The sequence below is a fragment of the Terrapene carolina genome, unplaced genomic scaffold, assembly GCF_002925995.2.
Source record: "Terrapene carolina triunguis isolate 2854851 unplaced genomic scaffold, T_m_triunguis-2.0 Scaffold58, whole genome shotgun sequence".
Taxonomy (NCBI): Eukaryota; Metazoa; Chordata; order Testudines; family Emydidae; genus Terrapene; species Terrapene triunguis.
The window spans coordinates 86,540,781-86,558,722 of record NW_020664409.1 but is presented as its reverse complement, the minus strand read 5'-3'; the positions used below and the strand labels follow the sequence as shown (position 1 = coordinate 86,558,722).

Here is a 17,942-nt window from a genome sequence, read left to right as displayed (position 1 = left end):
ATGCTGCCGAATCGGTGTGACCAGCGGACTGCCCGCAGGCGCGCCGCCGAAAGCCGCCTGACTGCCGTGCTTGGGGCGGCAAAACGCATAGAGCTGCCCCTGTCTCCATCACTATGCAGATGAACACACAAGATTATGTAACGCTGACAGACCCCAGTCATTGGTGGGTGGGATCGAACCTGTGACCTCTGGAGCTTAGTGCATGAGCTAAAAGCAACGTGGCTCTTAGCTAAGGCTGTGAAGCAGACTCATTAATCTCTCGGTAAGTGATCTCGGTGCCACTAAATGGGACAGAACACCACACCCAGCAGGTGTGTGAGTTACAATTACACTAAGTTTATGTTTAAAGAATGGACCATCTTCTTCCACGCAAGATGGTCCTGGCAGATAATAGGTATTCTGGTGAGATGCTATAAACACACAAAAAACCTTTGTTAACATGGAACTAGGGTTAAAGAGCTCACCAGCGCCCTGTGTTCTTCAAGTCCTTTCAGAACAGGACAGTTTAATTCACAAAAGCAAAACTCAAACTTTGGTAAACTAGAAAATGAGGAGTTAAGATCCTCTTACACACACTGTAAAAATTAAAAACAAAACACAAATACTGGAAAACCAGGAAATGCAGAGTTCAGATAATACTTCCTACACAACCCAGTCCACAGCCCTTAACTCTGCTCCCTCGATCTCAGCCCTGAAGAGTTGTTCAGAGAGAGCCCAAATCATTATCCTTCCCTCAGCACTTGTTCACTATGGTGCCAAGCTGCAGCAAGTACTCTCCACAGCAATAGTAATGCACAGAGCATATTTTGGGTCCCTTGGAGAGTATGACTAGGAGTCCTGATTTGGAGTGGTGGCAGGCACAGAGAAATTGGCAGCTTTTGATAATGGGATTTTTCCAGTTCCTCCTGGCATTACTACAGGCTGAGATTGAATCAATGCCCTTAAAAATCTCCTGGGAACTTAATCTTTGATTAACTGTATGGATCCAAATATAAAATGTCACAGAGAAAATAAACAAAAAACAAAAAAAAATTGTTATAATTTCTCGTATTCAGAGAATATAAAACCATTCTTAATGTACAGATCCAACACTTGTAAGTAATAAAATATTTAATTGTGGACACTTTAACTTGCTTCCCAAGATTTGTCTCAGTGATGCTAATAGAGGAAGGTTATTAACTCGCAATGAGCACACAAACATTGTCTATCTTCAGTGCACTCTGAGCAAGATATTGAACTTGTACCTTCTTTCTCAAATTGTAGGGTATGCTCTCCCCCACCTTTGGCTATCTTTCAACTCAAGTGAACTTAGACTAATGTAGTAATTATCAGGTCAAACCCTGTGGTCAGTAGTCATGTAAAATAACTAATAACTTTGATGAGAGAGGTTTTCCTCCCAAACTAAGTATATATATTGATTTTTGAGTGTTACTTTTTAAAAATTCTATAAAATATTAATGCATTTCCTTAACATTACAGTCCATTATCTCACAATGCCTATTGAAGGTATCCAATTGTCTTATTTAATAAAGTTTATTTTATATTTAAAAAAGACAAAGAAAAATCACAATAAAGAGAAGCAGGTTTTTGTTGCTAACCTTCTGGAACTGTTTGAAAGCTGACATCCATAGTGAATGAGAGTGTGCACCTCTGAAATAAACACAGAGCTATTAGACTTAAATAGGGTCTTCATTTGGATATATAGGCACACATACAGTATATCTGGCAAATGATACAAAGCTATCTGATTGCTGTTACCAAACCAGTATCAGAATAGAGCAGCTATTCTTTTGAGTCTTACAGAAGTTGTTGAGCTAGATGACCTCCTCAGAGTCTTTTCATCACTGTCCACTTATAGCAGTTATGGGGAAAAGCAGAGACTGTATATGTAACAGAATTGATACACCATCATCTGAAATGAAATGCTTTGCTAAAATTTGTGATTAATGTTAGGTACAGTATGTTAACAGCCTACCTAAAGGAAAAGAAAATGAATAATCAATATAGTTGGATGTCCTCCTAGCACCCACAAATGTTGTGGATAAAACAGGAACAGGCGAGAGGGTCACAGGTTCAAAATCAGGGGTCCAGAAAGGGATACCTAACAGATAACCCCTGGACATTGCCCACTGCTCCTCAAAGGTGTAAAGGGAGCCAACAGAGCTGGCCTAGAGGAGCTCTGCCCGCATACGTGAGCCAAGGGAGGGACAAAAGTAGGCGCCACAGTCATAGAGCACCTTCCTATCCAATATCCTTCTCCTGGTTTCCTAGTTGGCCACCGTGACATTGGCCAGCTGCAGAAGGAGTGGATAAGGAGGTCTCGCGACTATCGGGGCAGAGGCTTGATGAAAAGGTCCAGAGGGCCAGGGATGAGGGTTGGGCAAGGAGCACCCTCCTGCAGGCCCAAGAGGTGGGCAATAAGGCTGCCCTCACATTCTGGAGTATGCACCGGGGGGGGGGGAGTTAAAGGGTGGAGAGTAGGCACTGGCCAAGCACCACGGGATCCACCCAGTCCCCCTTGTCATAGTCCAGGAGGTCTCCAAAATTCTGGTGGTTCCTGGACCAACCTCTGGCACACCTAGGATTGTGTAGCAGGGGCTTCATGAGGAGATCTGCCCTCTCAACGGCTGCCATGGACCTGGTTGCCTAAATCAGATTCCAGATCCCAAGGAGGTCCTGATAGAAGACAGGCAGCTCAGGGAGGACTCATGGAAGACCCCTCTGATGGAGATAAAAGAGCTGCCAGTCATGTCGAAGCCCTCAGAGGCGGCAGAGGAAGGTGTGCGCCAACATGCTCCACACTGGACTATCTGCACCATAAAGGAGTCTCTGCAGGGCCTGGAGGTGGAAGACATGGACCTGACTGCAGAGGCAGAGCAGGCCTTGTCCTCCCTCCTGCAGGGGAGCTGGGCAAGAATAGCTAAGCCTGCGCTCTGGTCACTGAAGCTGTAATTAATTATTCCAGAGCAGACCTAATTAAGAAGAGTTGCACCTAATTGATGGGCTGAGGAGAACTGAGAGGTGAATTAGGCCATTAGGCAGATGGTACACAAGGCATAGGAAGGAAATGGGATGGGGGAAGCAGGCAGAGAGAGAGGGAGAGCGAGCGAGATTGTTCTTCCCGGCTTGCCTTAGGAGTGAAGAGCTCCCTAGAATTGTAGGTGTAAGGCTCTATAGTGTACAAAGGTGGTGGGAACCAAAATTGTAAGAAAAACTGCACTGGGTGTTTACCAGCAAAAAAGTCTCTGAGCTGTGTGTGGACTTGAGCAGAGGCAGGGATGAGTGGCCCCTGCTACACCATCTTAAACCCTGACCAGTTTCTTAGAGTGTGCCCCTCTTGAGATAATTAAAGGTCACTGCCAACTTTCCTTTCATGAGTTTGAAGGAAACCTGGGCTAAAGAGATTTTTGGAGGGCTCAGATTATACTGAGAGTCCATGTGCAAACATCATAAAAAGAGGAAAAAAGTATACTTCAAAAGAGGTAATGTATTAACATTGCTCTTTACAAAGAAACTGCATTCCTAAAGGGCAATACAAAAATGACCTACTCACTCATCCACTATATCCTATTGTCCTTTTGAGTTTTTGGTTTAATCATAAGCCTCTGTGTCCAGACACCTTGGGTCAGATCCTCACCTAGTGAAAATTGAATACCTGTTGAATTCAATACTTGTAATCTCTAAAATGCCATGTATACCCAGGTGCTTATGAATAACTAATAATTGTGTTAATTCCAGTCCAGCGCTATATTGAGTTGGGTCTGGTCATGACATGAAGTTGAAAGTCCTACACAATTTGAAACAGCAATGTTTTGTTCCTAAAGTTATTTTGAAATAGCTGATTTTCATCAGATGAGATGAGACAAGCAAGTATTCTTTGAGACGCTAACATGAAGAATATTTTTATTCTTCTTTGAGTGATTGCACATGCCCATGTAGGTGTATGTATGCCCCATGAACAGTCATCGGACAACTTTTCCCCTCAGTGGTACCCTTCATGGAAGCTTGAGTACCCTTAGCTGTCTAATGCTACTGCATGCAGGTATACGGGGATGGAACCACCCCTGACCCCCCTAAGTTCCTTCTTACTGCCAGTGACATTTATTGGAGCACTTACAATCTTGCTATCACAAGCTTTTCCCCCCACATTCTTTCTATATAGTTCATTTGTTCTCTTAGTAGCTAGCGAGGTATACAGTATTGTTAGTGATAGATTTAAGTTTTAGGTTCTTTTTAGACCAAATTTGACTCTCAGTACTGGTACCAGAACCCTGCCCTCAAGGGTTTAAGTCCTGCATGTTGTGTGCCAGGCTGAAGACATTCAGAAACCCACACCTCAGCTGTCTAAAATATTTGGGGGAGTCCCACATCAATTATATATGTCATAGTTGTAAAGGATTTAAGCCTCACTTTACCCTGCATAAAGCTTATGCAGAGTAAACTCATAAATTGTTCGCCCTCTATAACACTGATAGAGAGATATGCACAGTTGTTTGCTCCCCCAGGTATTAATACATACTCTGAGTAAATTACTAAATAAAAAGTGATTTTATTAAATACAGACAGTAGGATTTAAGTGGTTCCAAGTAGTAACAGAGAGAACAAAGTAAGTAACCAAGTAAAATAAAGTAAAATGCGCAAATCTATGTCTAATCAAACTAAATACAGATAATCTCACCCTCAGAGATGCTTCAGTAAGTTTTTCTCAGACTGGACACCTTCCAGGTCTGGGCACAATTCTTTCCCCTGGTACAGCTCTTGTTCCAGCTCAGGTGATAGCTAGGGGATTCTTCATGATGGCTCCTCTCTCCCCTTTGTTCTGTTCCACCCCTTTATATATCTCTTGCATAAGGCGGGAACCCATTTGTCCCTCTGGGTTTCCACCCCCCCCCTCACTGGAAAAGCACCAGTTAAAGATGGATTCCAGTTCAGGTGACATGATCACATGTCACTGCAAGACTTCATTGCCCACTTGCCAGCACACACATATACAGGAAGACTAACAGGTAAACACAACCATCTGCAGACAATGGTCCTGGTTAATGGGAGTCATCAAGATTCCAAACCATCATTAATGGCCCACACTTTACATAATTACAAGAGGCCCTCAGAGTTACATTTTATATTTCTAGTTTTAGATACAAGAGTGGTACATTTATACAAATCAGATGATCATACTCAGTAGATTATAAGCTTTGTAATGATACCTTACAAGAGACCTTTTGCATGAAGCATATCCCAGTTACGTTATATTCACTTATTACCATATTTTCTCTAAAACTATCCCAGTTACATTATATTGACTTATTATCAAGTTTTTATAAAACCATATAGACTGCACAACGTCACACAGGTTATATCCACAGGTGCAAGAACGTGTTTCCCCCTGTTTCAACCTGGTGCTAGCAAACTTAATGGGACTACCCTTTGAACCTCTTGCTCCCTTCTCCACCTCTCCATGAAAATGACATTTCTGATTGTGATAACCAGTGAGGGCTTGATTTTCAGCCTGATTTCAACTTGACTCACATTTATTTTTAACACTCAATTATTTATGGGTGCAATATATGCCATTTTCTTGTCTACCTTATTATGCCTGACAATCAGATAACATCTAAACACTACAAACTACAATTGCTGGTTTGACACTACCCTCAACTATATAGGTATGGAAATTGTGATTGTGGAAAAGGAGACTGGCTTTAAAAAAAATGTTTAAGCATTGAGAATAAATTTAGGATCATGGCAGTTTTCTTTTGTGCTGCATGAATAAGTAAATCAATTTTAAAAAGTCTTTGGGGCCTCTATTTTAAACATTTGTAAAACATATATATTTAAAGAACTTTAGTGGGCTATTTCATTTGAACAGAACTAAACAGCCTAAATCCTGTACTTCCACAACACATGGAAGAGAGATAAATATCCACAATGGTTGCAATTAATTATAAAAAAAAAATAGGCACTCTGAATGTCTCAGGGAAATGAAGTACTCTAATTTGCTAAGAAATCTTGGGAAAAGTGATTGCATAATTTAGTATTAATCTACTTTAGATTTTGCAACTGAATTTGATCGATGATCAACTAAATTCTTACAGACTGTGGCAACGTTCCACGAAACGTGTTTTCACATGCAGAAGGCGATGTGTAACTGAATTGTTCCTCCAATGTATTGGAAGTAAACAGTATTTTGTATTCTCTCAATTTCTTCTTCCAACTATTTTCCTGGAACAAATACCTTCAGCTGTGGCCCTACTTGTTAATTGATCCTCTATTTAGGTCCAAATAACCTATATTGATGGGGATTTGAGTGACAGCGTACTGAGTCAGCTCCTGACTCAGAACCTGTGTCAGACTCATGTATTTCACCCAGTTATATGAAGCCTGAAGATTTTAATTAACCAAAACATTTCAATCCTCAGGAAACTAAACTGTGTGCCACAGGCAAAGAATAGGAGACACCAAGGTGTCACCAGTGCCTGAGGATTTCTGCAATAAAAGGGAAGTGAGATAAACCCAGATGATCCCATCAGGCAAACCATGTTCCACATTGCAGAGGAAAGCAACCTCATCTCCCCCGCCCCACACACCACAGGCTTTCTGCTAATCTGACCTTGAATAAAATTCCTTCTCAACCCCAAATGTGGCAATCAGCATGGGAGTAAGACTCACCAGTCAGACAACTAGAATGGATTATCTGTACCATTTCAGAACACTGGTCCCACCTTACCTGGTATTCCATCTCCAGATGTGGCCAATCTCTGATTTGTCAGAAGAAGAGGGTAAAAAAACAGATTACATCTATTCAATTGTGCATTATGGAAAAAAATCCTTCCTGACCCCTGTGGGTGACAGGTTAAAGCTCTTAAACACGACATTTGATTTTCTATAGTAGAGCACACTAGGTCCTTCAAGAGCACATGCTGCTATATCAGGTGTTATTGGAACTTGACCCTTCATGACAATGGAATGCTGGGAGATGTAGTGCCAGAGAGATCAGGAGGCCAAGTGGCTTAATGTGACTAGGCATGGATTACATAATCCGTTGCTACTGCCTCAGAAGGGGAGAGCTCAGGTTTCACCTTAACCTGAAGAAGGGTTCTCTGTTAAGAAAGTTAGGGAAACAGTGAGCCCAGAAAGGGGGTTGATGGACAAGCCTGAGAGGCGACAGGACTTTGAAAGACACCAGGGATGAGGAAGATAGAAAGAGACCTGAGTCAGTATAGCACGGTGTGAGATAGAGGCCACACGGTGTGGTCTTTATTTAGGGGACTCAGGCTGAAGGCCTCCATCAAGGTGGGGGAAGCGAAGAAGTTCCTCCTTTAAAACCTGCAGCACCAGGGTAAAGAACCATTGAATTTGTGAAGAAAAAGACTATTGATTAAACCCAGAGAGAGAGAGGAATACTCCTACTGAAGTCCAGGGAAGAAAGTCATAGCCCAGGAAGGGCAAATGAACCATTTATCCCCAGGCAGGTGAGCTTGCACCAACAGGGTGATTGTGTTTTGTTTTGTTTTTTTGTTTTTTTCTATTTGGTTGATAGCTGGGGGGAGAAGGGAGAGATGCGCATGAGCTTGTTGCAGCAAGCAGTGTGATCTGTTTCTTCCATTTACCATTGGTATTACTGACAACAATGAATACTGGTTGTTGTGGGTCACTGTTATATGGCACACAGATTTCTATGACACATTGTGACATATGCAAATCTGTATGGCTGCACATGTTACACAATAATCTGCCATGAAACAAGCAGCATGAATGAGTAATCAATATATATAAATTACTGGAATTCATAACTATTGAATGGATAAAAGGCCTCAATGGATTTTAGCTTTGCTCGTGGTCCCAGCGCTTTTGTTTTTTGATGTGCTCACTGGTGTCAGTGCAAGTGACTAAGAAAAATAAATGGGCAATATAAAAATATAATGTGTTATTTTAAAGAGATTCTTTACCTGGACAACCAGAGCCATTCAGTTTAGTTATCCATTTTCTGGAAAAAAAGACAAATCTTTGGCTCTCTCTTGTGATTCTGATGTTCTAATGTAACATGTTTTTAAAAGCTAATCAAATTAAGTTTGTATCCCTTTTTACACCCTGTAGGTGTTAAATATCCACTCCAACTAACTTAACAGAAAATACACATATTTCACCAGTAGTTATTTGTACGGGGAAAAAAAAAAACAATACCAGATAAAACTAAACAAGAAGGTTTATCCTAATAATAACTAATTACAGGACATGTAGCTTCTCATATCCATTCTTGTTACATCTAGATGCTCTTATCTTTGATATGTAAAACTTTTCAACATTTATTTACCCCTCAGACCTTTGAGCCAAGGTCCTCACAGGGGCCACACAGAAATTACAGGACCAACCGTTTGTTTCTTCAGAATTCCCACACTGGGGCAAAGTAAAACCCATCCTTCCAAGGCAGTAAATCAATAGCTTTTTGATGGCCAATTCTGCCACCAGCCAAACGTTTTATTCTAAATTTTGCACCCATCAATATATAAGGAGTCATCCTGTGGAGTTACAGGACCTGATTTTGATCTCACAGCATTTTACATGAGTTTAACTTCACTGATTTCAATGGAGTTATTTCTGATTTACATGAGATCTGAATCAGGTTAATAAGGGTAATTCCTATTAACTGTTTTAGGACTGAAGAAACAGGCACACTCAATCTTCACATGCCAGGAGGATAATAGGTTTTTATTTGTTTATTTTGTTTTGGGTTTTTTAGTTTTGGAACAAAATGTTGGAAAAACAGTAAAACATGGAAATTTTCAGGTATATCTAAGGATCTGAAATCACGTTACTAATATTAATGAATCAAGTTTCCCATCAGAAGCAACCTCAGCAGCTGGGAACAGACAAATAGAGAGGAAGGAAGCCCTGGATAGGGGGTGGAGAGCCTGAAGGAAGGCAGAGTTGGTTGCTGCTGCTAGTGTAACCCACACACCTCCTGGGTGTGGTGCTCTGTCCCATCTAGTGGCATCGAGACCACTTAGAAAGAGAGATAAAATGAGTCTGCTCTACAGCCTTACCTAATAGCCAACTGGCTTTTAGCTTATGCTGTAGAGGCTCATGCACTAAGCTCCAGAGATCCCCAGTTCAATCCTGCCCATCAACGACCGGGTTCTGTCAGCGTTAGAAGCAGGGGGTTGTCCGGGATTTCAACTGGGAAGTCTCTTAAGCTGGGGATGCACTTCCTCAGCTAGGGGAAGTATGTAACCCACACACCTTCTAGGTGTGGCGTTCTGTCCCATCTAGTGATACCGAGAACGCCTCGAGAGAGAGGTAAATGAGTCTGCTCTACAGCCTTAACTAACAGCCAGTTGGCTTTTAGCTCATGCTGTAGAGGCTCATGCACTAAGCTCCAGAGGTCCCCGTTTTGACCCCGCCCATCGATGACCGGGGTCTGTTGGCGTTACATTAGTACTGCTCCCTTTCTCCCCAGAAGTAAGAGGGGGAGCTGACTGAGGATGGAAATATGTAAATAGTGCTGCTAGAACACTATAATAAAGTACGGTGGCAATGAAGGTGGCCTGCAGAGAATATGGTTTGTACCTAAAGTGAGAGAGGCTCACAGGGGACCACTCTGTGACAATGAGGTTAGATTAGATAATCTGGTGGTCCCTTCTGGCTTTAACTGTATGGAACTATAGTATTGTTTGCTCCCAAAACATATTCATTACTGTACTGATAGCTCAAGAAGGTTATAAGGCCAGGGTTTTCATGTTGTTGTATATATAAACTGTCCCCTCAGATGTTCAGCAGCTTTTTGCATAGCATATTCTATAGTCCCTAGCAGGGATTATCCTGAGATAATATAGAAAGGCTGGACTTTGATACAATGAAGAATCACTGGCTTCAAGAGAAATACAGAATGCCAGAGCATGTAACTGTTAGTTGGAAGCCGTTTACACTGGGCATGAAGGAGGTGGGTAACATGGAAAGATATCAAGCAAAGGTGGTTTTGGTTTCTTTCTTTCTTTCTTTCTTTCTTTCTTTCTTTCTTTCTTTCTTTCTTAATGACTTTCAATATATCAGTTTATTATTGTTTGTTGAGAAGTCTGAAAATATTAGCTTCATTAGTAGGGAGCTGGCACTTTGCAGACAACACAATTGAGAAGTTGGTAGGACAAGTCAGCATCTCAGAATGGTTTCTTGCTTTTAGATATCTTTTTATTTTGTTGTGAGTGATTATAGGAAATGTGTGTATGAGGTTGCATAAGAGTTTTCATACCCTACATCCCCTTTGTTATGGGTTATATTTGTATTTGTGGTTAGAGAAGGAACTGGAGAGGTGTTGGTCCACATCACCCTTTATACCCTCGGTTTGGAGCAAGAAGACAACAACTGTGTATGTGTGGACCAACAGACACTGCTTACTAAAAGTCTCCAGACTCAGGTGCATGGTGCACATGTGAACCCCCATTTGGAATGCAGGTAAGGCCTACACATCTCTGGGGGGAAAGGTGGTGACCACAACACTGGTTGACTGAAAGAAGGGAAAGGAAGGAGCTTCACCATCAAGGCTGCCACACTCACTGTGTCTCCTGGGATCCTGGACCTTCTTTATCCTATCCTGAGAGATGTCCTAGTGAGAGTAAGCCAGAGAAAGGGAGCCAAATGACACTGCCTCCTCCACTGCCTTCGGCTAAATCCCAAACACCACCTGGGATGTGAGACTTTGGCTTGGTCTACACTTACCCCCCAAGTCGAAGTAAGGTACGCAAATTCAGCTACGTGAATAACGTAGCTGAATTCGACATACCTTACTTCGAACTTACCGCGGTTCAGACGCGGTCCACACGCGGCAGGCAGGCTCCCCGTCGACTCCGCGGTACTCCTCTCGTTGAGCTGGAGTACCGCAGTCGACGGCGAGCACTTCCTGGTTCGATTTATCGCGTCCAGACCAGACGACGCGATAAATCGAACCAGGAAGTTCGATTTCCAGCCGCCGAACTAGCGGCTAAGTATAGACCAGCCCTTTGTCTCTCCCACCCTCCTCCCAATGCGTCCTTTTTCCTTCCCTACCTAATTTCTTATTTCTTCTCTTTTCCATCTCTCTACTTTTGTCTAATAAGAGTGTGGCTCAGCTGTCCAAAACTGTCTTCTGTGACATGCAGCTAAAAGCAATGTCCTAAACAGTCTGGGCAAAATTCCCAGATTTATCTAATAAGAATGAAAGTGTGCCCCCTGTTACAGTACAGCTCAGCATGGAAACACAAGTGTTTTGTTTGTTTGGTTGGTTTTTTATTTTGTTTTACTTTCTGGCCTTCAATGATGTAGACTGGATTGTGGGAGAGGCACATTTTAAATATCACTCCAGAACAAAAGACAGTCATTCCTTCCCAGAGGTCATTAAATAGAGAATAGATTGTAATGAGGGAAATGCACTATGATCAGTAACAGAGGGGTAGCCGTGTTAGTCTGAATCTGTAAAAAGCAACAGAGGGTCCTGTGGCACCTTTAAGACTAACAGAAGTATTGGGAGCATAAGCTTTCGTGGGTCAGAACCGTCTGACCCACGTAAGCTTATGCTCCCAATACTTCTGTTATTCTTAAAGGTGCCACAGGACCCTCTATGATCAGTAACGTGATTATGTTCAGGTGATTGGGCTTTCTAAGTATTTTGAAATTTGGAATGCTTGATGTCTATCATTTGATCTTGCGGAAAATTGGAAAAATTACATTAAAAAATCACATACTGATAGGGCTGTCAATTAATCACAGTTAACACATGTGATTTGAGTTATCAAAATAAATTAATGTGTGTTTTTTTAATTAGTGTTAATTGCACACCTCTGGAGACAGGACTGGGCAGCGGCCTGCACCATCCCCTCCTCACTGGACAGGGCCGGCCATAGGGGTGGAGTGGGATGGCCACCATCCAGGGTGCTGTGCTCAGGGGGGCACCGCTGTGTGCCTCTGGGGCAGAGGTGCCCCTCCTCCCACCACCCTGCTCCACTGCTGCTCCTGCCTCCTCTCCTGCCCATTGTCAAGCTGCTTGGGACCAGGAGCCTGCCTCCTGTCTGCTAAACAGAGCGGGGGCACGGGGAACAGACGAGCTGCTGTTGGGGTGTCCCCCTTCCCCTGGGGGAGCCTGTCTGCTGCTGGTGGTGGTTTAGGAGTGAGTGCTGCTGACAGCAGCTGCTGCTGGCTGAAAAAGTGTTCAGGCTCCTGAGTACTCTGCTTAAATAGACAATTTTCTATTTCCCAGCGTGTGCATGCATGTGCGTGCACACACACACACTCTTCCTCCGTCTCACACACTTCTCCCCAACATGCACACGTGCCCACACTCACACACACTTCCCCTGCAACACATGCACTCTCTCACACAAAACCAAAATCTGAAATGGAGCCCCTGGTGAGCTAGGAGTGGCCAGAGAACCAGGCACCAGGAGTCGCAGCAGCATTGCAGAAGTAAGGGTATGTTGTAATTAAAATCAATATATTTGAAAATGTAGAAAACATCCAAAATAGTTAAATGAATGGTATTCTATTAGTGTTTAACAGTGCAATTAAAACTGTGATTAATCACAACTATTTTTAAACTCACAATTAATCACAATTAAGTTTTTTAATGGTTTGACAGCCCTACATATTGATCATAAACAAGTCTTTATAAGGAAGATTGCTTACTTTATATTTCTTACTTCCTACCTCAGAACTGTTTGAGATGTGCTTACCAACCTCACACTTTTCTATAAGCCTTTATACAGCAATATTCATCTCCAAGTTATCTTCCAGTAGCTAATGTATAGGTAATTTGGTAATAATGGGAATTAGAAGGTGAAAATATGATTATTTTATCTTTTTCATCTGTTGAGTTTTCCTTTGCATGATAAATTGTTCATTTCTTACATGAGTATAAATGCTACCATACTTGCTCTTTTTTGATAGTAAAAAAAAAATCTAAAAACATTCAAACCCCTCAAAATTAGGATATCTGCAACATCTACAAATACCAAACAAAAATCCTTTTTATTAATTTATATATCTCAACTTTTGTCTAAATATGAGGCCTACATTTTCTTTAATATATTGCTAAGTATAACTTTTTATTACCCTGAACTGGAGTTCTCAAACCGGGGGTCGGGACTCCTCGGGGGGTTGTGAAGTTATTACATGGGGGGTCGCGAGCTGTCAGCCTCCACCCCAAACCCTGTTTTGCCTCCAACATTTATAATGGTGTTAAATATATATATATATATATATAAAAAATTATAAGGGGGGGGTCACACTCAGAGGCTTCCTATGTGAAAGGGGTCACCAGTACAAAAGTTTGAGAATCACTCACCTAGACCATACAGAGTCATATGGAAGAAATCTTTCCATCGAAATTGTTTTTGCTACTCTGTACTGTCATCAGATATGCTCTTAGGAAAGCAATACATTTTAAAACAGAACATTATGATATTAAAATTAAATCATAAGCATGGAAGACTAAAGCAGATAAACTGATTTAAATTACATAGTAATTCAACAAGTTGTTTTCGGTTTAGGTGACAGCTGTATCAGGTAGTGAAGAGGGCAGCAACAAAGAAACCCATTTAGTAGACTTGGATTGAATTAAAAACGTTGGGTTTTTTAAGGTGCCTGTGGAACACAAGGAGAATATTAATGTATTATCTTCAAATTTATTTATAGTCCTGACATAGTTACATGAATACATTAATTTTGATCATATAGTTTTAATTTAATTTGACATCACTCAAGTAGCTGTCCAATCATTGTCTCGCTGTCTTTGACAGAATAAATGAGGTGATCTTGGCAAATGGAAATATTATTCTGGCCATACAGATAAATAACACAGGTAAACAATACACTGACACAGGCATAATATGAACAAAGTACATACAGGACACCAAAGTGACATGGAAAAAACAAAAACAAGATTACCTACCTTCTCTCTCTATTGTTTAACTGTAGCATTTAAGTGTCTTACAAAAGTATAATGTTATCAAGAAATGTATCTCTTCAGTTTAATCATATAAAGTCGGCATCTAAAGAGCCCTCAGATATCAATTACTTTTCTACACTAGATTGGGTTTAACCAGTGACCTATTAGTGAACAAATCATTACCGCCTTAGGATTCTCCTGAGTCATCTGGTCTTTCTTCTTAGCAGTGTTTATGAAGTATTACTTTTTATTAATTACTATTGTTGTTATTATTAATTATTAATTTATTATATTTGCAGTTGTTTAATCAAATATATCTGCATGACATAAAGCCGTCTTACACCATCCAGTGGGAAATGCTGCTTAAAAGTGGAAGGTACAATATGGTGCTTAGATTCTGTAATTAGAATGAAATAATATTAGATCTCTTGCTAAAGGTATTAGAAAGTAAGTAATTTCCAGGCAATACTAGGAACTAAAAAGTATCAGTTTCAAGAGGAAAAACAAAAACTCAAGTGGAAAAAAAAATCAGTTCTTAGGAAGAACTCTACTCTGTTTTGTGCCTGTGTATGTGTTCTTCACAGCTCTTAATCAAGGTAAGTTACCGACATAATGTAGAGCATTGGTGGACAACCTGTGGCCCATGGGCCGCACGCGGCCCATCAGGGTAATCCACTGGCAGGCCACAAGACAGTTTGTTTATATTGACAGTCCGCAGGCACGGCCTCCCGCAGCTCCCAGTGGCTGTGGTTAACCATTCCCAGCCAATGTGAGCTGCGGTAGCGGCAGTCAGCATGTCCCTGCAGCCTGCTGCTTCCCGCAGCTCCCATTGGCCAGGAACAGTGAACCACGGACACTGGGAGCTGCGGGGGGCCGTTCCTGTGGACGGTCAATGTCAGCAAAATGTTCGCAATCAGATTACCTTGATGGGCCGCAGCTTGCCCACTAGTGAGGTAGAGCATGATAGAAAAGCCGCAGGCAGAGAAGAAGTGCAAGGTGGATGCTCTGCAATCACATCAGCCAACTCCCTCAGCACCCTCAGATGCATTAGATCTGGACCCATGGACTTGTGCATGTCCAGCTTTTCTAAAAAGTCCTTAACCTGTTCTTTCACCACTGAGGGCTGCTCACCTCCTCCCCATACTTCAGCTTTTTCCACATCATCTGTCACTAGGTTGCCTACCCCATTCAATAAGGGTCCCACACTTTTCCTGACCTTTTTCTTGTTGCTAACATACTTGTAGAAACCCTTCTTTTTACCCTTCACATCCCTGCTAGCTTCAACTCCAATTGTGCTTTAGCCTTCCTGATTACGCCCCTGCATGCTCGAGCAATATTTTTGTACTCCTCCCTAGTCATCTGTCCAAGGATATACAACTCTCAATTCCCCATTAGGTTACTTGACTAGATACTAATATCACTAATGTATGAGATGCAAATTACTGTAAAATGAATTCAAAAGATATATGACATACTTGCAGTAAATTTGACTTTAAAATCCTTGAAATAATTCATATTTTAAAAGAAAGGTTATTTGAATGAGAAATATTACACTTTGTTACCTATTAGGGACAGTTCTGTAGACAGAGAAACACTTTTTTTATTTGAATATCTGTAATAACAGAACTGGCTATCAACAAGTTTAGGCTTGAAATTAGACAAAGGTTTCTAACCATCAGAAGAGTGAAGTTGTGGAACAGTCTTCCAAGGGGAGCAAAAAACCTGACAGTTTTCAAGATTGAGCTTGATAAATTTATGGAGGGGATGATATGATGAGATTGCCTGCACTGGTATGTGGCCCATCTGTGTCTGCTAGTTGCAAATATCTTCAATGGCTGGAGATGGGACACTAGATGGGGAGGGCTCTGAGTTGCTACAGTGAATTTTTTCCCAGGTGTCTGACTGATGGGTTTTGCTGACATGCTCAGGGGCTAACTGATCATCATAATTGGGGTTGGGAAGGAATTTTCCCTCAGGTCAGATTGGCAGACCCCATGGGGAGGGTGGGGTTCGCCTTACTCTAAAGCAGTGGCTCTCAACCTTTCCAGATTACTGTACCCCTTTCAGGAGTCTGACTTGTCTTATGTACCCCCAAGTTTCACCTCACATAAAAAATACTTGATTACAAAATCAGACATAAAAATACAAAAGTGTCACAGTACACTGTTACTGAAAAATTGCCTACTTTCTCATTTTTACCATATAATTAGAAAATAAATCAATTGGGATATAAATATTGTACTTACTTTTCAGTGTATAATATATAGAGCAGTATAAACAAGTCAGAGTTTGTATGAAATTTTAGTTTGTACTGACTTTGCTAGTGATTTTTATGTATGCTGTTGTAAAACTAGGCAAATATCTATATGAGTTGATGTACCCCGTGGAAGACCTGTGCATACCCCCAGGGGTACATGTACCCCTGGTTGAAAATCACTGCTCTAAAGCATGGGGCCTGGGTTACTTGCTGGTTTGAACTGGAGTAAATGGTGGATTTTCTGTAATTTGAAGTCTTTAAATCACAATTGGAGGACTTCACTAATTCTGCCGGACATTATGGGTCTATTACAGGAGTGGGTGCGTGAGGTTTTGTGGCCTGCCATGTGCAGGAAGTCAGATTAGATTATCACAATGGTCCCTTTTGGCCTTAAAGTTTATGAATCTATGAGTAAACTGCAGTAATGAGGCTAGTGCTCTGTTAAAGAACCAGTATAGTTAATTTGTTATAGTCTCTTATTCTTTCGTATCATGGGGTGAGAAAGAATAAAGCAGCCCCGGGCGCCCTAGCTCACTCCCCGTCCAGACTGGCAAGGTACATAGAGCGCTCTGACTCCGCAGCTAAAGCACTGCTGGTACTCCACCGTGGCGAGTGGAATAATGTTTGCTGCGCCCCCGCTGGAGCGCCGCGACGCCAGTGTGAATGAGGTGTTGCGTTACTGTGCTGTGATCAGCCTCCGGAAACATCCCATAATCCCCTTCAGTCAAGTGGCCACTCTTGTCATTGTTGTGAAATCGGCTGCAGGAATGCGGAAATGCCCTTTCAAAGCTCCGTTTCGGAGAAGCCGGCTGCTTATCAGCTCAAGAAAAAGCAAACATTTACTGTGTGCTTTGAGTGAGTGAGAGAGAGGTGGGGGGGAGGGAGGGGGGTCTGAACTTACAAGACAGCATGCTGACACTCTCAGCACCCCAAAAACCCACTGTCTCTCCCCCCACATACACACAACACACTCCCTGTCACATTCCACCCCCGCCCCCATTTGAAAAGCACGTTGCAGTCACTTGCATGCTGGGATAGCTACCCATAATGCACTACTCCCAATGCCACTGCAAGTGTGGCCATGCCAGTGCGCTTGAAGCTGTCAGTGTGGACAGACTGCAGCGCTTTCCCTACTGCGCTCTATGAAGACGGGTTTAACTCACATCTGCAAGTGTAGCCATGCCCTTAGGCTGCCATGTTCTGCAACTACTGTACTGCAGATTCTGGATGAACTTCAGGGGAATCCAAGTTAGGGACAATTTACTAAAAAAACCACAGTATAGATCATGGAGGCATGAATGATTACAGAGTTCACTATTACGGGGTGAATTCTCATCCTTAAAACTGTGTGAGAGCTAAGCTTATAATAATTTAAAATAAACTAGTGGGAGCTAAACTAATAATTTTCTAGGAATGGAACTGGGAATAATACATTTTCATACACATTTATTTTGAATGATGAATTTTGTTCTGCACCTCATATTTAATTTTATGGTAGAAAAAGAATTAGACACTTTGAAAAGAAAGGGTCGTGGAAATAAGAATTTGTTGTTCTTAAATGTTAGAGTGCAAAAGAGATTACTATGCTTTGACAACCTACCACAAAAATAAATAGCATTAGTATTTTCAATATTTGGTAAACTCTACCTTAAAAAGGCACATATTAAGTATTTTGCAGAGTCACTAGAAGTCTCTTTTAAGGAAAAGATGCAATGGTTTGTTAAGTGTACAATCCCATTAGACTAGTTTAAAGTGGGTTTTATTTTCTACATA

General features: G+C 41.6%; 1 protein-coding gene across 1 annotated transcript in view; it reads left to right on the top strand.

The window, feature by feature from the left end:
* Window positions 1-17,942, top strand: part of CSMD3 (CUB and Sushi multiple domains 3) — a 1,099,171-nt gene that overhangs the window by 862,765 nt on the left and 218,464 nt on the right. The window contains exon 33 of the mRNA XM_026659890.1: window positions 6,474-6,488. Coding sequence (XP_026515675.1) covers window positions 6,474-6,488 — 15 coding nt within the window. The remainder of the gene's footprint in view (window positions 1-6,473; window positions 6,489-17,942) is intronic.